General features: G+C 35.4%; 2 protein-coding genes and 1 long non-coding RNA gene across 11 annotated transcripts in view; 1 reads left to right on the forward strand and 2 right to left on the reverse strand.

Annotated features, from left to right (window-relative positions):
* Positions 1–10,040, reverse strand: part of LOC150097474 (organic cation transporter protein-like) — an 83,360-nt gene extending 73,320 nt beyond the window's left edge. The window contains exon 1 of the mRNA XM_090406932.1: positions 9,636–10,040. Coding sequence (XP_090263058.1) covers positions 9,636–10,040 — 405 coding nt within the window. The remainder of the gene's footprint in view (positions 1–9,635) is intronic.
* LOC150097475 (uncharacterized) overlaps positions 1–24,436 on the forward strand; it is a 287,535-nt gene that overhangs the window by 29,183 nt on the left and 233,916 nt on the right. The window lies entirely within an intron of this gene.
* The window catches only part of LOC150097476 (carcinine transporter-like), a 49,076-nt gene continuing 34,949 nt past the window's right edge, over positions 10,310–24,436 (reverse strand). Inside the window, exon 11 of the mRNA XM_090406934.1 lies at positions 10,310–10,361. Coding sequence (XP_090263060.1) covers positions 10,310–10,361 — 52 coding nt within the window. The remainder of the gene's footprint in view (positions 10,362–24,436) is intronic.

The raw sequence follows: 24,436 nt of genomic DNA on the forward strand, positions 1-24,436 counted from the left end.
TATATATATATATATATATATATATATATATATATATATATATATATATATATATATATATAAATAATTGTATGTGTGCGTGCGTGTGTACATATATATATATACACACACACACGAGAAATAAGAAAAGTCCTGTTTTGTGCAACTACAGTAGTTCAGTAGCTAGTACAGAGTAATAGCCCATCTTTGCTTTAAAAAAAAAGTGTGTGTCTGTTATAAAAATGTCCATTTTGCTAAATCATGGACGTCTATGCTGATTAGGTGCTTGACATACTGTTGCGAAACATATTTAAAAAACAACTGTTCCATCCATCGTCTTCAGTTAGTTTTTAGGTTCGTTCCGCAACAGTACTCAAGCATCTATTTAATGTGGTGTTATCCTTACATCGGTATATACTGCAGAGCTAGTCTCTCATAAATTCAGCCGAAATTTGGTGTTTTAGGAAAAGTATAATTTCTGGAATTATTCAAAATGATAGGAAATTATATACTTGCTATACCAAAAAAGTCTAGAACGATTAGAAATACCTGAAGAATAAATGTATGCAGTGCTGTTGTATTGAACTTCTACTATAGTATTAAGAAGGCATGAAGGTGGACAGCTAACTGAAACAATGGAAATACCATTTATTCAACGAGCTTTGAGAGATTTTTGTGATAAAATCACTTTAAATCTTATTTGGTTTTCTAGAAACAATAAATGAAGGAAATTGTCTTAGACTGGAATAATTTAGAACAAATTAAACAATCTTACTTAAACTATACGTCTCATTTCTCATACTAACAATACCAAAAAGTTCTGTCTAGTGCAACTACAGTAGTAATTTAATGGCTATTGCAGAGTAATACAATAGTTCGTCATTGCGTAAAAAATAAATAAATAAAAATGCATCGACACTAGCGATTGTTAGAAAGCATTCTCACATTTTCCTTTTGAGAGATTTGGTTAGACACACTAAAAATAGATTTTTTTTTTTATTTCTGTTTTACTGGGTCATTGCTTGCTTGATCTGGTTTACTTCATTTTCCTGAATGTTTTCTATAGTCGACTGTGGAACACAATAGCGGACACAACCGCTATGACGGAAAGAAAGTATCTATAATGACAGAGAAAGTGAATACAGCTGGCATGTTTCTACTTGAATTAACTTGAATTGTGTAGAAACTGTGTAGTCCGCATCATCTGGAGATGAAGAAAAGAAAAACACTAAAACCAACAAAAAATCCCACACCCTTATGCAAAAATCGAACTTCCGATTATATGACAAAATTATAATAACACTTATCCATATACAAACTTTTGAATAATTCGCTAGAAGCCAACTTGTTCCGACTCAGGAAGTCATATGATTATTTTCTTTCAAAACCATAAGCTTATTTCTGAACAAGATGAACCAACTCTTTACAACTCACAAATTGTATTATTGCTATTTGAATTATTTGCTTCCCTGCAGTTTGAAAATGTCTCATTCATATCATTATATTGTATTATCCATTACGGGATACATATGATTTTCTTAGTTAATATTCGTTAATACGAATATTATTAAGACAAAATTGATGAAGATGCAACTCTTTAAATGAATTCGATGACTTGACTTTGCTACTACAAAAATAGAAACCTGCAAAATTCTCACAATGAAAAGTAACAACATTTGAAACTCTGGAAGTTATTTGTTACTGATTCTAGAATTAATCAGTAGAAAGCATTTCAACATATAGCCCAGTGCGGATCTAGAGAGGAAGTAAATACACCCCCCCCCTTTTTTTTTTTACCTTGTGTGTGTGGGGGGAGAGGGGTTTCTACACAGTGATATATCTGAACAAAATATATTGTGACCTTTCAATTAATAATATATTCTTTGAATATATTGTTATTAATACGTGACACTTCCACGAAGCCCAACGAATCATCGCAGAAGGGCATAATTATTCTTCATCGCCCCCTCCAATATAGCATTTTGTCTGTTAATTGCATGCTTTTTCTGTCCGATTTGCCTGTATGAAGCATAAAAAACAGTTTCCTGGAATAGAAACCTACTACTTCCGTATCCGTATGAGATCAGCTAACTCACCTTCATTTGAAAAGTCTGTATAAAGAACCCTCTCGTTATTACGAAATTCGAACTCAGATATTTTCCGGTCAAAAGTGTATTCTCGTTTTTCTTCCAACTGCCGCTGCAGAACCAATATAGATTGTAAATGAGAAAAAAATTAAGTTAATAAAAAAAAATCTTGAAAAAAAAAAGTAATGGCTAATTCTCCCAAAAAATATGGATATATCCCTCTCGAGACAATCATTATTGATTCATTTCACTGTAACAGCTATACTGAATGTAACTGTTCACAAATTTCTTTACCAAATTATGAGATGACAAATAGGTAAGATCTCAAGTGTCCGCATGCGTGAAAGGCTGCAACACATTTTGGGAAGCTGAGATTAACCGAAACAAATATTCCGGTGATGGTTGGTTGATTTGGACTTATGACCGAAGCAACTAAGACTATTAGGCAAGTGCATTATTATGTCTGTAAATTGCGTATGTTCTTCTATTCGGTTTGCGTGTTTTGTGAGTTGAAAAACTCTAATAAAAGTTATTCGCATCCTAGACGGGATTCTGAGCCAGGTCTTTCCAAAGGGCATCGTCAATGTCTACTTGGCTACAGAGGCTCTAAATATTCAGTATTAGCCTCACTGAAGATAAAAAGAGCATAACTGAGTAAATTATATGGATCGTACAGAATTATGAATGTGAAAATCTTTAGAACTGATCTTTCTCTGCACATGAATGCTACAAAATTTAGCAACAGAAACCAGGAAGTCCTCACTCTGTGTCGAAACTATTTACTGACCAGCAATGCTAATGACAAAATAACAAATAGGAAAACGTGTCTTCAAACAATGAAAAGCCTCCTAATGTTCTGACTCTTCAAGTAGCAAGTAACGATCAGTACGCTACGTTTTCAACACGATTAGTATCGCTGCTAATTAACTTTTATAGTAATCATTACTGCAGTCCCAGATAAACGCAAATTGTAATAATTAATATATTAACCACGGTATTTTCCAGCTGTATCGTAGGGATATTATCTTAGATCCACATAAATCCTCAAGATATAGTGGTACGATTATCGATAATTCGTATGTAAGTGGTACTGCCTATCTATAGCCAGTAACAAAATAATCAAGTGGACAGAATTACAGGCACCGACCTGCTAATTGCTACTGGTGCATGAAACTCTTGAAAAATAAAGAAAAGACCAAATGATGAAAGTAGCACAATAAAGTCAGGCACCATTGGCTTCTTTGAGGAACAAAATTGTAGTCTGTACGGAAATCAGGAAGAGTATTTGAAGTAACAACTAGGAAGTATAGTACAGTGGTGCTATAATTTCTCTCATCCACTCGTCATGCTTAAATAGCCAGCTGGAAACCCCCTTCCCACTTTTGCGAATAGGGCAGTCAAGCAATGAACCATCCGCTGTAAATGGTGAACCTCATTATTTAGTAGCGTTAGCAATTTTAGTTCTTTGTGGGAAGTCGAATGAATGGGTTTATTCTTTTCATTTCTACGTTTGAATGAGAAAGACTCGGCCTTTAATTAAATACTTATTTGTTACACTCCTATAAGCCAGATAATCGTTCCTTTCTCTCTCTCACCAGATGAAACTCGTGCAGCAAGGAATATATTGATAAGCAAACCATTCGTATGCCCCAGTGTAATACGCCTATCACTTGTCAAGAAAACATCCCCAAATGGAATATGAAGAGTATTCCTGGGGGAGGGGGGGAGCGACGAAGCATTTTCGAAATTATCAGTTTTTCTCTCAAAAACGGCATATTTCTTTACTTTTGATGATGACTTATTTCCTATTGCTCACAGAACAACTCAGGTTTGGCAGTTATCAGTTAAAGCCTTTTGTTCTGTAAACTTGCTCGATCAAACTCAACTTGAGCAGCTTATGTAAGAGAAAAATGTACACATCATGTTTTGAAAAACAATAATTAAAAAATAGTTACTTTTGTCTAACTCTTCCGACTCAATTGCACAGGAGGGGACGCTTACTGTTCATGAACAAATTGAGAAATGTACACACAACGTAACATTGCAGACTCGTTCACGATGTTTTTTTTTTTATTTATTTAAATATGACTTCCACCTAAGCAAAGATTTGTAAACATGTAGTACATACAATGAGTGGAAAGAAGCCAACGGACACCATAGTGTGAGGAAGATACAACCATGGTGCCCACCTTAATAAGATGCCGGTCTCCTTTCGCTGAGATGATTACAGCAATCCTACGGGCATATTTTCCACAAGCGAACAATAGCGATCAATGGGAATTTTGTACCATTCTTCCTGTAGGCATGTAATGAGGTCCTGGACTGTTGTGGGGGCGGACGTCCCTTGGCATCACCTGACTTGACCTGGCCTCCACAGATCAGGACTCTTTGGAAGCCAGTCAAGTTGTGATGTTCATATCCACAAACCACTCATTACAGCAGCTGTAATGAGTGGTTTGTGGATTGGATCAGGACGTATTGCATTGTCCAGAATATTCAGATACCTATCGGAGTTTTCAGTGTTCGTGGCACCACAAACAGAAGGCCTCGGACTTCTGTTTGTGGTCCAGTGTTTCCAAACAAGGAAACACTGGACCATACCATCACACCGCCAATTCCGAATTTCATAAGAACTAAAATTGCTGACGCTACTAAATAATGGGGTTACGCACTCTGGTAGGAGACGTTCACTGGGCATCTTCTACATCCACACTTGTCCATTTGCTCGGTAGAGACTGTAGCATGATTCGTCGCTCCATAACACAGCTTTCCAAGCTTCCACGTCCCACTGTCTACATTCTTTGCACCACTGAAGAGGGCGCTGCATGTTGGTTCGGGCAATGTGAAGCTTGCATATTGCTGTCCTTCATCGAAACCCATGTTGCGAGCTCTGTCCTGAATGTTTCTGTGCAGATTCGTGTTCCAGTCGATGCCCGGAATTTCTCATTACTGCAGGCCGACGAATGGCGGGTTTTACATATTATCCTTCGTAGCACCTGCGGGTTGCACTTGCAGTTGACAACTTGCGCTTCCATCTTAGTATGGTGTCAGTGATTGTTGGCAACAATCAGTGACAAACAGATAGGCTGCCATGTTGCAGACCTATCAAACTCTTTCAAGCTACGTCAGTTCTCTACTCGCAGCCATTTCACCAGGACATATGAGGCTCCCAAGTCAGTTGCACTGAATCGGGAACAGCATATCCCTCCAATGGTATAAACTGGAAGTAAGATATTTGTGGCTGGTATAAGGCCACAAACACGTGACTCGTTAGATGGCATGATACATCTTACCCATGTAAGATGTACATCTTACCCATGTAAGGTGTCCGTTGACTTTTTTTTCCCAAACAGTGTACATTCGTACCGTAGATGGGCTAAGAATTTTTTTCCGTTTTTTTTTATTTTTTTATTTTATTAATTTGATATATATATTTTTTTTGTATTTTTTAATTAACTTTTACATATTCTGGAAACCCTGCTCTGGAGACCACGTGTAACTTCTTTCAAGCCGTCCCAGGGCTCCTATAAGAGGGACGGTGGTCTGACACCGGCTGATGAAATTCATTTCTCACATAACGAGAATCACAAACATTCACGTTCACGGGAATTCGAACCGCAGCCTGTTGGTTGTAGAGCGGATACGCTAACCAGGTCTTTTTTTTTTTCAAATCCTTTTACTTATTAGGTAAAAACTGGTACCTAATAAACAAAAGGATTTGCTAATTCTCCCCTATTACAGTTTCATTTGTTAAAAGCGAAACATATAAATGCAAGCAAAGATAATTCTCAAACGGGACTATTCACTGTAAGTCAGTTGAAGATTATTCTCTCTAATACACTTCTTATAAAGATCATCATTCGTTTTCGGAAATTTAGGTCCCGTGGCCTATTCCGGCCTCATTTCACCTTTTCATGGATCATCCCTGACTATTATGTTCTCCGACCATATCACCCAGTTGCGGGATACAGAATTTTATTTTTTAATGAAAACCATTTTATAAAACTATGCTGAGCAGGTATTATTAAAAACGTATAAACATTATAAAATGAAATAAATGGCATTTTCACTACTATAGAAGGTGTTGATTATATTCTTTTTCTTATTATGAATGAAATATGGCCTGTCATGTATGAACTGTTTCCTTACCAATGATTTACACTGGGCGTTTATTTAAAAGGAAATTTTAGTCATCCGTTACACGTATTTCATAAACAGTACTGTAATATTCAGTTTTTGCGACCGTCAACCACTTTTCTCTTCACAGTGCTCCTTTTGAAACAAAATTTCAACTGACATTGTGTAGCAACAAAACCAGAAGATTCTATTTAAAGCGAAGACCTATAGATTGAATAACCTATTTTCAGTTTCCTTGTATCGCATGGTCATGTTACCGTAACTACCGGAAGGACTCACAATCCCTGCTCTCTTCAAAGGATATGAGGGTCTTCATTTCGAACAAAACTGATTTACCCGATCTCGGACGGTAGTTTAATAGCTTCCCTCTGAGAAACTCTACTTTCCCCCCCCTTTCACACCGATCCCAATGCAATATCTCCGACAGTCGAAACTTTACTGCATAATGATTATCCAACTGGTGTTCTAATAGTCACCTAAACCCAGCTTTGGTGTCGTCGTGTATGCTTGCACATGCGTTTACTCTCTTTGTATAATAAAATACTTTCATTTCTTTGACTAAATATTATGCTTTCATGATTTTAGTATGTTGTGCCGACACATACCAGGCGGCAGGGTAGTCACTGTGTGTTTCGAATGTCGGAAAGAAGAGACAGATATCATGTTGGCTTCCATTCCCATTGGTGAAGGTTGCAGATGTTGCAAAACAGGCAATTAAAATTTAAGCTATATTAAAATAATAGTACTTCGGCGCACCTAAAACTTAGTTTCCTTTATGTATATACTTTCGCTGCTTAGTTTTAGTGTGCAAATTATGTGTCACTTATCGGTTTAGTTATGGGGAATGGTTTAGACACTAAAAGCATAACATAATTGTATTTCTCAATTTCGACATTATGAGCTATCATCGTACTTCTGTTCATTCCATTGACGTCACTTCCTCTATTCTGCCATTTATTTCATCGCGAACTTTGTCGTTTGGTAGGAAATAATAACTCTTTCCTGCTCGCTAAAAGTAACAAGTGAAATATTCATGGCATAGTTCACAGCAATGTATCTAGAAACAGAATTTTGACTACAGACGAAAGATTGAATGAACACACCGCCAGTAGTTCTGATATTACAAAGGGGAAAATGGAATGGAATTCTTATTCCTTCCCATTATGTCCGAGTAGCATTCATTTTACATTAATTTAGTTTCTAAGCTTGATGATAGCAACTAATAATAACAATAGCGACATTTTTTATTTGTGTGGTAATGTCGGAAAAGAAAGTGGTTTGATTTTTGTCACGTCGCGAGCAATTTTTGTATATGGGCGTTTTCAGTAGGTGAGTTAGCTGGTCTCATACGGGGACAGAATTTTTTCTACAAAAACCTCAAGTTTTTTCACAGTTAAACTAACTAAAGAAGAATACATTCAATTAACAGACAAAATTATTGTATAGTAAGTGGTGCAGATGATTAGGGTTGGGGTGTATAGCATCTTGAGGTGAGGATAGCTTTCCGCGATGAGTCCTGAGGCTCTATGGCGTTATCATGTAATAATAATATAAAAGAAATCCATTCCTAAAATGTTCTGATGGCCTTACTGTGGGTATCAGGAGAACTCATAGCCATAGTGAGGATACACCGTATAGTAAGAGAAAGCCATTTCTATTCTTTTAGTCGATCTCTGTTTTAGAATTCAAGGATTCCTGAGCTCGTTTGTATATGACAGGATTTTCACTTGGCTCTGGACAGTATTGTATGCTAATCGCATTCTAGGTTTAAATCCACTTTTCCTGAGAGCATTTGTGTCTTTTTCCAGATGAGTCTGAATTGGTCATTGTCATTACATAAATGCATGTTTTTTTTTTCCCTCTCTTTTCTTACATGAAACCGAAGTCGAGTTAGTGGACCTCATTCAGAAGCGAAATTTTCTTCCCAGAAATATGGACGTTTTTTGTTTTTTTTTCTGCAATAAAAAGAATAAACCCATCGGAAAACACACGCACACGAGTCTAATGCTTTAGGTACCTCGTTATTCCTAAAATGTCATCATCCTCTGAGAAACGCCTCTTTCTTTGCAGCAAACACGTCTGAGATCAGAAGCAAATAGACACATAGCTAAATTTTTACAGGCCTAGTTGTTTGGCCACTCATTTAAGTAAATTAATCCATCTGGCTAAAGAAAAAAGTAAGCACACTTGACACTTTTTATTACTTTGATACCACCAATTAGTGGAGTTGTCTTCTCAGAGTGGGGAAAAAAGTGCAGAATTCCATTTTAAACCGCACTTCCTGCTGTGAGATTTCAGTTAAGAAGTGTGGGAAGTGGAGGGGCAACTCCAGAAAAGCATGCAGAACTACAGTTTTAGTAGTTTATAATTATATTAATGAACCAGAACTTGCTGCTTGTTCATTTTTATTGTCCACTATTATATTATTATTATTATAGACCTGTCGCTGTCAGAATGCAAGCGACAGGTCTATAATATGCCAATTTATGCAGAAATGGAACTGTTTGTTGCATCATGCTAATAGGAAGCCTGCATCAATCGTTATGGTGCTAGTTTTTTTTTTTTTTTCTTTCAGTTTTCTAGTGCATCGCATACACACGTATGCGCTTGCATGAGTGTATATCTGCTCGCGTGTGTAAAGGATCTACTAAGTTGTCACTTCGTGGGGAACGAAGTTTTCATTTAAAAACACTTGTGATAACCAATGATAAATACCAAACTTATAGAACAAGCATTTCCTTCCCTATTAGGGGAAGAAAAAAAAAACTTTGATGTGGAAATCCTACTAGCAAAAATGTAATCAAACATCAAATCAATGTTTCCGACATTTCAATTTCTTCTTATTAATTATAGTTATAAATATATAAATATTTATAAACATTATATAAATATAAATATAAATCTGTTTGCTTTATATAGATAATATTTAAAATTCCATTGTACATCAAAGCTTTAAATGAATGGTTAAAAACTGCACCTTTTCTGTCAATTGTTTTCCCTGGGATTTGTTGCCATTTTTAACTCTGAATTTGTCTCGCACTTTTTTTTATTTTTTTCCTTAATCATGATCCGTTCATAAATAAGCTATTTCTCGATCAATAGTTAAAAATCTTAACCAATAAATGCAAAACGAAAATTAAATATTTTATATATGGATTATTGAATTATGCTCAAAACGTCGTTGTTCATCAAAACTCCGTTTACGGATAAAGAACTCCTGTCCTAATTTTTTTTCTTCATAATCGTGTAAAAATTGATATATTTTATTGTGCCATAGCATTTTATGTTATTCTTGCATACTGGTTTAGTAATAGAAATTATCACAGTATGTAAGAATAACAAAAACAATTTATTAGTTGCACTGGCTATTCAGATTAAAAATATTTGACTCTTGGCATTTTCGAGAATGTAAGATCAGCAAAATTTACTAACCTTTGACACTGCCGTTTCATCGTAGTAGGTGGTGTCGTACATCCACCCTTGCTTACATTGCTGTACACTTGCGTTGGAATGTACGCTCTTCACCATCGATGTCCAGTTACTCCCCAAATCATCGAATGCATTCGCCATGTCCGTATAATTGAGCACGTACATTTCGCAGTGATTCGGTTCCGACTTGATCCCTCCTCGGATTAGCAGCTGCTGGAGGTCAACAGGTAGGTCAGAGTTCACTACTTCAGGCACTCGACACCAGTGGTCAGGAGCGGACACTACGAAAAGGTTGTTCATGCAGAACCACGGCAGTAAAACAGCCGAAGGCACTAAATAATACAAAAGCATGGACCTCTGGTAGGGACCGAAGTCTCCTACTTCTTGGAGGATGTCTTCGAACTCCATGTCGACAGCAGATACAAATAGGAAGCAGTGTTGGCCTGCTTTAATATGAGAATCGTTTTACATTGACGGTGTTCACGTGACTGCAATCATAGAGTTCAGGAAGTAGCGCTCATAGCATTCGATTTCTCACACAGGCTCCTGCCGTGACGGTGATCTCTATATAAGCACGCTACCAAAAGTATTTAGGTGTTGTAATGCATGATAAGGCTGCTTCACAGGCAGGTAGCGCTGTTTTTTTTTTTTTTTTTTTTGACGTATTTTTCACTTGATCATGCGGTCATAACCAGCTTTGGATCATTGTCATCACTTTCTATCTTTGTTCTAATGATAATTTTATTTTATATTTTATATTAATATTATTATTTTATTATTATTATGTCCCCCCCCCTTATTTTTTGGATAGATTAATGTTCTCTTTCCTTCAGCTTTTGTCCTTGAACGGATTACACTTGATTAAACGCCACTTTCAAGCCTGAGATTAGCCAGATGATTAACAAATTTGTTTTTTAAAATGAATTTTAAAGCTAAGGGAAGCCAGATAATCTCGAAATCATATTTTTAAGAAATGAAATAAATCTCATGTATTTCTCCGAAATAGTCATAGTTAGTTTACATCGATTTACCTACTATTTAGACTGCAAAAACTGAATGCATTTATTATATATTACATATGATATATTCAGAGACCGAGTTAATTGCTTTATACAAAATCATACCATTTCGAGATTTTACTTGTCTTATGAAATAGATGCCAAAAGGCATTTTCAGCGTTTGTTTACCAGAAAAAATAAAAACTTATAGATATGTGTATGAATATTCTTGATATAATAATTTTCCCTCTCCTCCATGATTATTTTCTCTCCTCCACGATTATTGTCTCCGTATTGTACAACTTAGTGTATGCTTTTTTCCCCAGTTTCTTTAACAATTATTGAATGTTAGTGAAGTAATTGTCGATGCAAAAAAAAAATGCATTGGCATTGTCTTCAATAACTTGGGTCTAGTGATAATATACATTTCATTTATATACAGCTCTTTGCTGCATTATTGTAGATTAAAAATGAAATGGAAAGAGGATGTTAGTCAGTAATATTTCCAAGCAGGTTGTAGACCCGAAGATACCCACAGAAAGCAATTTATATGTTTCATATAATAAAAAGCATTCTTTATGGACAGCATCACTCGCGAAGTAAGTCTTCCCTCTAATATGAGGGTCTTGTTATTGTAGTTATGTCCATGAGTAAAAATGGTAGAAATGAGATGTGACCTATTCTATAGGGAAGTTAATGCTACGGGTACCACTCATGAGGGTGTCTGAGCAAATCCCTCAGTTTAGTATTTGGTGATGCATTAAAATAACTTACACGGAATTTTAAAAAAAAAATCCATTAGAAATGCTAGTTATTACTGGAGACTATTTAGGTTAGCATGAAGACAACTGAGTAATGAGGCATCAGTATTTATATGTATTTTAAAGGTAAGTTTGAGGTATGAAAAGGCTGTTTGAGATACGAAAAGTAAAAGTCCCTCAGAACTCCACTTAGGGTTAAGTCGTCATCGGATAAAGAAGCTGCGTAGTCGGAATTGAACTCTGACCTATCTGATTGGTCAAGGGACTGACTAATTCTGGAAGGCTCTACTAAAACTGGAATGTACTTCTACGCAGAGTCGTATAATTTTGAACGAGGAAAAATAAGAAATGCTGTGTAGGGTATTCGAATTTCTTGTTTTTGATTCATTTCTTTTTTGTCATTGGGTAGCTGAAAGTGAAGCTATTCAATCGTCTCCTTTTCATGTCTATTTCCTTGTCTTTCACTATTTTTGTAGTATATTTACGAATGTAGGACACCCTTATATCCATTATGCAAACAGACTGTTATGCTATATTTCCCTTAATTTTTTAAGCCAGAGAGAGGTAATTCACCTCAAAACCACAGAATTTCGAGATTTTATTTGTCTGGTGAAAGAAACGCTAAAAGGCATTTTTCAGCGTTTGTTTTATTTATCAGAAAGGGTATACAACGAGCCGAATGACCTACTCATAAAATAAAATAAAAACTCAAAGGTCTGTACTAGCTAATCTTGAAACTAGGTAGGTAGTGCTGGAAAACATTTCTTCACTCCGGAAGCAATATTTTTCTCGCCCTCTACACGATTATTCTGTCCGTATTGCCCAAATTAATGTATGTTTCTCCCCACCCCCCTCACGGTACTTTGATATTCTCTAAAGTGAGTCGGTTGTTGAAATGTTTAAATGCGTGCTTTTCAAAACAGCACAATGGAAGAGTGGTCAGCTGTGTAATAAAATATATAGGAAAATAATTGAAAGGCACAGGCTCTTTATGCTTTAAATACCTGTTCGATTATTTTACTTCCCTGGATAATTAAACTGAAATTATATATATATATATATATATATATATATATATATATATATATATATATATATATATATATATATATATATATATGTAATAAATTTTTTAACTTGGGGATTGTATATTACGATAACCAAGTAATTTTATAAACTTGGTTATTTTAACTCCTAATCCCAAGTATGCAAACAATTAAGTTTGCGCCTGAAACAAAGTTCAAGTCTAAAGATGGTGCAACACCAGGGCAACTCATTGTAAAGGTGGGTAAAGCTCTGATCACTATTCTTAGTATTTTCCCATAATGTAAAGCACATCTCACTAGACGATGTATACTGCAATGCATTATGGGTGGGGTCACTACCCAGACCGGGTTCAAACTTTTTTTTTGAGGTCTCCTCAGTGAGCAGCTAGACCTTAAATACCATACCAAGATTTTAGTAATACGGAGCCTTATCACCTTTACCTGTAGAAGTTGCAACAAGGTGTTTTTATTTTTAATAAAAATCTCTGGAGGAGATATAGATGTAATAAAATTTTTAACTTGGGGATATTGTATATTAGAATAACCAAGTAATTTTATAAACTTGGTTATTTTAACTCCTAATACCAAATATGCAAACAATTAAGTTTGCGTCTGAAACAAAGTTTAAGATGGTTCAACACCAGGGCAACTCAAAATAACCAAGTTTATAAAATTACTTGGTTATCCTAATATACAATATCCCCAAGTTAAAAAATTTATTACATCTATATCTCCTCTAGAGATTTTTATTAAAAATAAAAACACCTTGTTGCAACTTCTATAGGTAAAGGTGATAAGGCTCCATATTAATAAAACCTTGGTATTTAGGGTCTAGCTACTCACTGAGGAGATCTCAAAAAGGTTGAAACCGGTCTGGGTAGTGACCCTCCCATAATACATATATATATATATATCCTCATAGTAAGATTTCAGTCTGGAATATTTCCTGTCTAAAGTCTTATACAATCTGTCAGGGGGAAAAAGAGAGAGGGGTGCGATTTCTAACAATTTGAGTAATATCAGTTTGATTTAATCTCGGATAAATCAACATTTATCAGTATTTCTATCAAGAATAGGTGCTGAAAAAGACCAGAAATGTTCTTCGCATCCTTGAATAGGTGGGGGAAAAAAAAAAGTGCTTTACAATCTGCGATCGAAATTTAATGGATATCATCTTCATAGTACGCATTGTAAAGCATTGAAGCGAGCAATGTGTGTGTGTGTGCGTGCGCGCAGCTTTTGTTTTCTCCATTGAAATGTTTCACCCAGATGTCAACAATCGTGAAGTGTAATGTGCAAATTAAAAATATCACTCATATTGATTAAACTTATCGCAGAGAAAAGTATGCACGAAACCAATGCATATTATTAATTGCATGTGTTTTGCTGGAGGAAAACCCGTTTCTGGTTGAAATAATCCTCTCAACACCAAGAGACTAGTTAATTCACATTCAGGTGAAAGCGCCCATAAATGTATTTCTTAATAAGGATCTTTAATGGTTTGTTCACAACATAGAAGAATAAATAATGAGTATTTTAATGGAGAAGAACTGTTATCCTAGAAAGACTGCGATTCAACACACTCACCAATTTTTATGGATATCTGCCATGCTTTACAGAACACTCCTAATCTAAAGTGTGGATGTGAAAAGAAAAAAAAAAACCTTCCAAGCATCTGAGTGATTGTAATTCTACATTTAAATGAACAAAATTTAAAAAAAAAAAAATCGTCACCTTTGACTCAGTCCAGAGGATATATTTAAAACTGAATGGCGCTTGTTCGTATTCAAATTATTTTCTTTACGATGACCATCGTTATCCTGTGCAATGGTTACTGCTGAGCGAAATATTACGAGGGTGGTCTGAAAAGTTCTCGGCCTAGACCATAGATGACAACACTCTCGGCAAGATTTCTGTTTTCTAACTTGGTATCTGTCATAAGCATCCATGTGAAATTGAAAGTGATTCTATCAAGTAATTTGTTTTATACAGCTATCTCAATCAAACGTGTTTTCTGCATCCCTTGAAATGGATAAAATTGAGTATCGTGGGGTTATAAAATTCTTTGTAAAAGCAGGTTTAATACCAAAAGAAATTCATTCGAAGTTCATGAAAGTTTATGGACACTCTTCTCCTTCGTTTTCGACAATTAAGAAATGAGCTGCCGAGTTTAAACGTGGCCGTACCACCCTTGAAGATGATCCACGTGAAGGACGTCCAAAAAGTGTAACAACACCAGAAATCATTGATCAAGTGCACGATATGGTATTGGATGACCGGCGAGTCAAAGTGCGTGAAATTGCTGAGACTATAGGCATTTCAAAAGAACGTGTAGGATATATTTTGCATGCGAAAAAGCTTTGCGCAAGATGGGTGCCCGCTTGCTCACAGTAGATCAAAAATGCACTCGCATGAAAATCTCTGAACAGTGCTTGGAACGTTTTAACATGAATAAAATTGATTTTGTACGTCGATTTATTACTACCACAGTAATGGATGAGACTTGGATTTATCATTACACACCAGAATTCAAACAGCAGTCAAAACAGTGGACAGAAGCAGGTTGTTCAGCGTCAAAAAAGACAAAGTAGGAAAGGTCATGGGATCGGCTTTTTGGGATGCTAAAGGCATTTTGTTTATTGATTATCTTGAAAGGGGTAAAACAATAACCGGGGAATATTCTTCCGATCTTTTAACCAGACTAGACAAAAAAATTCGTGAGAAAAGACCCTGTTTGCAGAAGAAAAAAAGCATCTTTCATCAGGACAATGCACCTGCCCACAAAGGTGTTTTGGAATGGGAAAATTAAGGGATCTGCACTATGAATTGTTGGAACATCCACCCTATTCCCCAGATTTGGCTCCGCTGACTTCTATCTCTTCCTCGCTGGCAGCGTTTTTCTTCGAATCAAGAGGTGATTGGAGCTGGAGAGGGATATTTTGCAGATCTTACTGAGAGCCACTACAAGGACGGGATAATGGCCCTGGAGCATCACTGGAATAAATGTATTAGTCTTAAGGGAGATTATGTTTGAAAAATAAAGATAATTTTGAAATTATAAATTCGTTTTTTCATTGTTAGGCCGAGAACCTTTCAGACAACCCTCTTACATTAAAATATTCACTTATTTTTTTACTTCTGTTGTGAATCAAACTATTAATGTGCTTTATTGGCATCTACAGCGAACATACGTAGAAGTTTAAATAGGCGTTATACACACTCCCCTTCTTAGACGGAATTCATACCGTCTAGAATCATTGCCAGCCATTGTCCTACAAAACCACTAGATTAAAAATAAGCGTGTCATGGTTAATTCTGAATCCGTATATGCAACAAAAGTTCATTATACAAAAGCGCATAATATGGAAAACGATTCATTCTCCGTATTATACACTTTTTCCCCCTGCATCATGATTGATACCTTCGCCTCTTGATTAAAAGAACTAGATATGGTTCTTTTTAATCGAGAGGTGAAATAATTTTACGATTGTAAAAGCGTAAAAAGATTCCCTCTGCGCTGCTCTCTTGAGCAGTAGTTCAAGTACCGAGCAGCTCATGATTGACTGACGTGCATTTTTAAATTTCTTTCTTTTTCTTCAATACCTATGACAATATACGTATTATTATTATTATTACTGGCAGCGCACGTTTGCTGCGTTTTGAAGAGTCTCTTGACTTCGGCTTCCGAAATCAAGTCTCCAGCCAATTCTCTCAATGTAGGCTTGGTAAATATTTGAAAGAATATTGAGATAATCTGAATAGCCTGCGTACTGGTGATGTGACACATCTCCACTGTACAATGAAAAAAAAAAAAAACTAAGGTGGCCTCTCTCCTTTTTACACAAAAACAGACAATCTGACCTTAGAGCACACGCGATTGATAAAATCCTGATAGCTTCAGGACATACTTGCCTTTAGGTTAATTCTAAATAACTTATTTCCGCTTACAATAGCTGATATAAACGATTTACAAAAATTAAAGAAGAAAAACTATCACGTTTAAACATAAAAAACATTGATGTAATAATAATCAGAGTTGACCAAGGAGGTCAGATAATAGTATCAGTAATGCTGATTATCTCTCTGAACTCATTTTCATGATATGAAACAACACATAAGGGTTTTCCATTAACGAGGTCAGGTTTCTTTGAGGTGGTAAAGTATGATCTGGGAAGAGAAGGGGAAATGATGTCTCGTCACTCCAAACATTTTTCCTATAAAAATGTTTGGAGTGACGAGACATCATTTCCCTTCATCATTTTCATATTAGAAATTCGACTTCTTAAATCAAGTGTTTCAAGTAGGGTAACACTCCTATTATTCTATTCTATTCTCTCAGCCATCCAGCTAGTAGAGGTACCTCTATGCTGCCATACTAGGGAGATGATATGAGCAAGGTGGTAACACTCCTATGTGAAGGATTTTATTCTGACATAGCATGTATGATATTAGCATGTCATACATGCTATGGTCGATTTTGGCACACATCAGTTTTCCACACTGACAAAGATATTCTGTGCATTTGTCCCACCTTATCTCAAAAGCATCTATCTCAGCTTAGAAGAAATCGGTTCCATGTAGTTTTAACTAGGAAACGATATATTGTACATCGCTGTCGGTTGCAAATTGTTTCCGAGCCAGATTGCTTCTTCAGTTGTCCTAGAAAGAGAAATCGCTCGGTTCAAAATGACGGGTGTGCAGAGGTGGAACAACCTCAGTTGTAGAGCTAACTACCCGATGAGAAGCTGCCAGTGTGATATCGCGTTATACTGCAGAATGATGACACACTCAAACACACACACACACACACACACACACACACACACACACACACACACACACACACACACACACACACACACACACACACACACACACACACACACACACACACACACACACACACACACACACACACACACACACACACACCAGCTGAAGGCGTTTTGCGACGAATACCCAACCATAACATATCTCGCGTTTACAGTAGCTTTCAACATTCGTACTTTATAATTTCCAAACGCTATTTCCTCGATCTTCTTATTAATTGAAGACTTCTTGGATTTTTTTTTTTTTTCGTAATCGTATCAGGAACATACGGTGCAAGTACTCGTGTTTTTTTTTTGTTTTTTTTTTCACATTCGATGTGGAACGCCCGCATATTTTCAAAATCATTTATAAAGTCAAAATTTTTGAATTCTTAAGCCCATCAGATTGCTGATAAATACAAATGCACAATCGGGTTATTGATTTATCTTATACTTTCAAAACACCGTAGTGTGGGAATTAGTTGAAATCACCAAAATAGAAATAAGTTGATATTCAAATATTAAAAGGGAAATTATGTAATTCTGTATTTTTTTTTTAATTTGTCATGTTGCACAGAGTAGGGAAGGGATCAGAATTTGTGACATCACCAATAATGCGACATATACCCCTTACGTTTGTGAGTCGTGTGTAGATCATTTAAAGGGGACACCGTATTAAAAAAATCCAGAACATCCTTCTCACGAGATGATGACAAACATAAAGCTTTAAAATAAGTAGGGAATTTTTTTATTTTTTATTTTAAAGAGTACCTTCTTAGTGCACAGGAAATATTTGGAGCGATAACTATTTTACTCGTTAGCTACTTAAATATGATAAATGTTGATTACTCATTACTCGCCTAGTACAGTTAGGCAGCCCATCTATTGAATAATATGCAACTGTTAATAATAATAATAATAATAATAATAATAATAATAATAATAATAATAATAATAATAATAATAACACGGTTAGATGCGAAACACCTTTATCAGGTCTTTTCAAATGAAGGTGAGTTAGCCGATGTCATACGGAAATGGCGGGGTTTTTGCTCCGGTAATTAACGTTTTTCATCCTGCAACAAAACAAACTGGCCAAGAGAACGCATGCAATTTACACACAAAAGTATATATGTAGGCATATGACTAATCATCTTATCCTAAAATTATCGTTACTAAAGTCCTCTCTGCAAGTTGTAGGCCTATATTTATATATTTTGGAGATGGGAAATGGTATGTGTGCTATACTCTATATGCATGCTATATAAATATTTATAGAGAGGTATTAAAGTCTGTGCCATGCGTTTGTCAAAGAACAGAAAAGTGGCTCTTCTTCCTCAAAAGTTTGTCGATCCTTGGCTAAGAAGTGTTTAGAATTCAAAACTTTCATTAACTTTCATAAATCTTTCATAAATCTTTTATTAACAGATAAAACTTTTATCTGTTAATAAAAGACATCAGTATTTAATATTCCTTGTGCTCAGTATGTAATAACATCACAATATATTAGAATTTTCTTTCTTTTATATCAGGAAAGTGAGGTCAGAACATAAGCGTGATCATATGATCTGTCACACACACACACACACACACACACACACACACACACACACACACACACACACACACACACACACACACACACACACACACACACACACACACACACACACACACACACACACACATGGGTTCCACGCAACAGTTTTTGTATATATGGGTGAAACATAATTTGATCATTTCCCCAAGTTCTTCCTTGAATGTAGAATATTATAACATGAAACACTGAGTAGCCTTGTGATCGTCCTGGTAGTTACCCATATCATCCATCTCTAAAACTGGCTTTGATTACTCTCTGTTAAATGCAAGGTCAACAAAAAAATTAAAAAAAAAAAACTACTTCGAATTAGCTCTCTGTCGATATATGTTACTGAAAAACAAACAAACACCGGTTCTGTTACAATGCTAGCAAAGCATAGGAGATTTTTTATGAGTGCATTTTGAATATGCAGTCCTACATCAGCTGTAATATTTGGGAAAAAATATGAATAGCATGAATAATGGCTCTCAACGAAATTATGGTTTAGCCACTTAAATGCATAGGGACATGAACATATTATTATTATTTTTTATTTAGTTTTTTTTTGTTGAAAAGATTGTAAGGAGCGAAATGAAGCTTTCCAGAGAAAGTTTTACTCTTCACTATTACTAATCTGGTTGCTTAATGCCAAACAATTTTTTCTCCCTCATTTTCTCTACAGCGGTAGTGTTAATTCCAAGTCACTTCGTTATTTTTTTTCTGAAAAACTTCTTTTTCTCTCTCTAACGAATGATGTTGTTGACACTGTGATAGTTTAGTATAGGAAGGCATAATATGACAGTAAAAATCGAACTTCTGCTTTCTTATATATTATTTCTGTTTGTCTAGATGTCTCCTAGCCATTGAGTTTTAATAACTTTTCGCTTACCTGAATATTCTTCGTCTACCTACCTACCTTCATTATCCTAGTAGAAAAAGTATGATGAGCTAGTAGCTGATTTACTGCGATTTGCATTTTTGTATTCATATATTAGAAGTAGTATAAAGCTCGTTGCTAGCCTTTAGCTAGCACTATTGATCACTGTTTTGTTTCGGTTTTTAATTCTATTCAACACTCAAGAAGTCGCAGGACTTTTAGATGGAGTTTTTTTGCCGTTGCATATTATGTAGAGAAGAGAGATATGGATATTTAAGAATTGCATGACCTTGTAGCCTTTCAGAAGTAGTGACGAAATATGGTTTGTATAATAAACCTTTTCAGTCTGTTGGTTTTCTTCCCCTCCCCTGCTCCGATCTTCATTTTTTGCCTTTAGATATTCCGTCATCATAACTTAGAAAGACTAATTAAAAATACTACAAAACATTTTTACTCTTTCATCTTTTTTACACAGGAAGATATTATCGTTGCTATTCCATTTGCCTTAATATTTAGCTATATGTGCTGTTGTTAGAATTTATGCTCGTATTACATTCACTTCCTTCTCTCTCTTTTTCTACATTCTCAACTCATCCTTTACGTGAGTCCAGTTCATTCAGTATTGGAAGACACTAAAAAAAAAAAAAAAGTTAACTCTCCACAAATGGAAAATCTGTTTTCAAAAGGCATTTATTTATATTGGTTGAAATGACGTATAGGCTGCCAAGTCCACAAGGCTAGTGTATTACACAAGTCAGTTAATGGTACATATGAGATCTACTGACTCGCCTTCAGTCAATTAAAAGTCCTTATACAAATTCCTTGTCTCCTAATGGGATTCAAACACCTGTCTTTCCAACTGAAGTACTAATCTCTTGCCATCCTTGTAACTGTGCTATGAGCATGTCTTTCAAAGGTGTTCCTTATTCTTTTTTTTGATACTAATGTAGTATTGCCATTTACTGCTGGAACGGTTTAACGAGACCTACAAGTTCATAGAGTCCAGTATAATATAATTTCGCCAAGTTGCAATATCTGACGTTTTTAAGTCATCAGCGTGCTTTTTTGATGTGTATTTCCAATTGTAAATTTATAAAAATTAGTCAAGCGGGTCCAAAAATAAAATATGTATGACAGATATGAGGAACGCACAATCATTAGGTGGTTCGCTGTCATCTAGTCACAAAATAGTGGATGTGTATTAATGGAGTAACGTTCTTCCACTGAGAGTTTAGTTTATTGCAATTATGGATTCCTAGAACAAGTAAAATGCTGACTTCTTGATACCCTTCCTGATTAGCGATATCTTCAGTTAGATAGAAACCGTTTCAATGGCTTGTCCATTAGCTTCCTCCACTTACTGATTTCATTTATTTTTTTCACATTAAATTCTTACGAAATGATTGGAAAGATTCCATTTGTATCGTATAAGATTCTCGGATGTTGCTATGTTATATATCCTAAAGTATTCCTAATCCTAATCCTGTGGCCTCCTGTCTTTGAGAGGGTTGCAAATGATTACTAGGGAGATTATGACGCAAGGTGATTTCCCGTTGCCTTCCTTGCCATAAGTATTTATGACTGTAGCCATGTGTGTGTGTTCACGGGACCGGTTTGTCTCTTTTGAGGGATGAAAAATCCGAGTTACAGGGAGAAAAATCCTCCACCACCACCGTATGAGACCGGTTAACTCACCTTTAGTCGAAAGAGACCAGATGAAGGTTTCTCACGTCATGGACGAGAATCGAATCCAGGTCTTTCCGACCAAAGGGCTTCGTCCATACTGACTGATCTACGGAGGCTCCCCTAAAGTACTACCGATCAGACACCAGTGAGTATAAACGTTCTCTCAGTCTAAGAACGACGCTACCTGTGTTCGAACCTCTTCGCAGACGTGCCGAACATTCCTATGAAGCAAAAAGCTTCAGTTGAAAGGGATTTAATCAGTATATACTGATGTAGCAGGGTATTTTCCCTTACGGAAACTTGTGTTTTTTTTGTCCTACAGACAAAAAAAAATGGATCCTCACCAAAATGGCCTGTAATTATGAATAGAAGACTTGGGGTTTTTGACTTGTGGTATGGAATTTTCAAGGTTAACCTATAGTTAAGGGCTGAAAATATCTGAAACCTGTATCCCTTTCTTTTACAACGAACTAACCAAGAAATAGCGTTCGTGTTTCATTAGCGATTCAGTCATACTTCAGATTTAAACACTTCAAGAATATTAAGATGTTTAAATCTTGATGTATAACTTTCAAGAATCCTATATAATCATTCTCCTTCTTGCATTAAGCTCATTGAACACAGTTCCAAATAACTTCGAAGACATTTCCTTGTTTACTAAAAATCAAAGCTCTCCTGTAATTAGAATCAGTGATAACTGACATGAATAAGAAAAGCGGAAACAAAACGTCATATCTCACTCAGAGATATCGCATGGTCTTCATCGCTCCGGTCGGACACATTTTGAAAGAGCAACCAAGTGGAATATAACTGTTGGGAAATGGAAATGAAGGAATGTGATTGCGCAATACAATTGTTTAAAGATTTTTTTTGTTTTTTCGTGTGAAACATGCAAAGCATATTTATTATAATGTGCAATATAACTGTGGGGTCTGTAACGGATAGAATTCAAAGGTCCATGCATGATGACACGTACATCACCATAAAGAAATGTGATCCTTGTGTGGCAATAAAAGTGAAATCATATGAATGAGTCGTTACTAGGTGAAGCACTGCAGCATGAGAATTGTGTCACGGTCAGTAGATCACAATATTAAGTGAACAACGTCACAACAACCTTGACTGTGAAACTATTGTGGAAACATCATTGTTTCCCTTCCGTTGCCTGCCTACTTCTTCTGTAGGCAATATACATGGTGACTACAAATGATGTGAGCGGTTACAAAAAAAAAAAAAAAAAAAAAAAATGCTTCTAAAAAAATGTAATATACGTGCTTAGTCCAACCTACAGCATTGAAGAGAATAGAGCTTTATGAAAGTTCAGTATGTAGGGTTCATATCTTCGACTTTGCGTCATACATTCTGAATAGGTAATGATCAGTTTAGTAGAGATTCGTGAAAGATTTTAGTATTCACCGGTGCCCAACGCTGAACAGTTCGTAGAATCGCCGTTAGAATTAATTACTACTTGTTGCAAATGTATGGGATGGAATCGAATATCGTGTGTGTGTGTGCGTGTGTGTGTGTGTGTGTGTGTGTGTGTGTGTGTGTGTGTGTGTGTGTGTGTGTGTGTGTGTGTGTGTGTGTGTGTGTGCGTGCGTGCGTGCGCGCAGAGTAACAAAGAGAACATGTCATAAAAGTATGATTAGCAAAAAAAAATGCTTCAGTGTGCTCTTTACAGTTGGTTTGACTTTTTTACGTGTATCGCTTTTCTAGAAATAAATATTTCTAATCAGTTGCATTATTTTGTGAAGGATTTTAGTGACAGAGTCGCTGACAGACTGACATTATTTTGATTTATGATTTGATTATATGTAATTAAGATTTAAATCTGCATATATTTTTAAAGCGTAATTAAAATGTAATTAAAATTTATATCGATCTGATTCAATTATGATTTAATTTATTTGTATATCTATTCATTTATTTAATTGAATTGGAGATTTCTGTGTTATTTGGGTTCATTAAAAATCAGTTCTGCTTGGTTTTGTCAGATTGGATCCGTGTAAAATAAGCAAAAATACTAAAGAAGGAAAATTTATAAATCATTTTAGGAATTCAGATATTTTATTTATCAATCCTACAGCAAATGTACAGAAGCACTTCACTAAATTCGAAATCCACCGGTATATATTAGATACTATTCACAATATAACATATACATTACGAAATCAGGTGAGATGTGATATTCGGGGTAAAATAATATGATATCATATGATACAGTTCAAAATAAAGTCATTTTTCTCGCAAACATACACATAAAAATATTAAATACATGATGGTATATATACAGATTCGATGTGTATGTAGGATCCCAATTATCGGGAAATAAAGGTGTTAAAGTACTTTTTATCGGGGGATTAAAATAGCAGTGATTCGAGGCAGAATAAATTAATGAAATGCTGTGTTTAGTAAGTAAATATGTTAAGAAAACTGTTTCGTTGCACAATATTCTATTCAGGGGATTTTTTTTTCTCTAAAGTAATTTCTCCATTATTTGGATAACAGGGATTTGGATGATCGAAGCTGTTGTTATATAGCAGGTGTATAACAACCAGTGTTCAGACTGGTTGTTATATTCACCAGTCTGCACAATTCATAATAATGTGGAAAAAAGAATAAAGCGTAATGATGTTGCAAATATTGCAAATATTGCAAATATTATATTCACGATAAAAAATAAAAAAGATGTTTTCTTTTTCCTATTATCTCAATTACTATTAATCTCAATTATTTGCTTATTGAAGTAACATATTGTATAATATTGTTGCTTGTTTCTAGAAGCTGTCTGTTTTAGATTTCGGTTTTAATAGTTTTATGTATTTCGTTATCTTTTAATTATAGATCGTATCTTTTTTTTTTATTTCTCTGGTTATGTTATCACTTAACATTCATAGTCTAGTTCTGAATATTCATTATTATAAAGTATACTACACAAAACATTTAATTGTAATGTTTGTAAGATGCTAATGTCTGCTTAAGGTTAACGCACTACCGATATGCTACAGCTTAGCAGCGCTTCTTTCGGATAGATACATTTTGAATGATC

The sequence above is a fragment of the Typopeltis vanoorti genome, chromosome 17 (assembly GCF_054136105.1).
Source record: "Typopeltis vanoorti isolate ZY-2024b chromosome 17, IOZ_Tvanoo_1.0, whole genome shotgun sequence".
Lineage (NCBI taxonomy): Eukaryota > Metazoa > Arthropoda > Arachnida > Uropygi > Thelyphonidae > Typopeltis > Typopeltis vanoorti.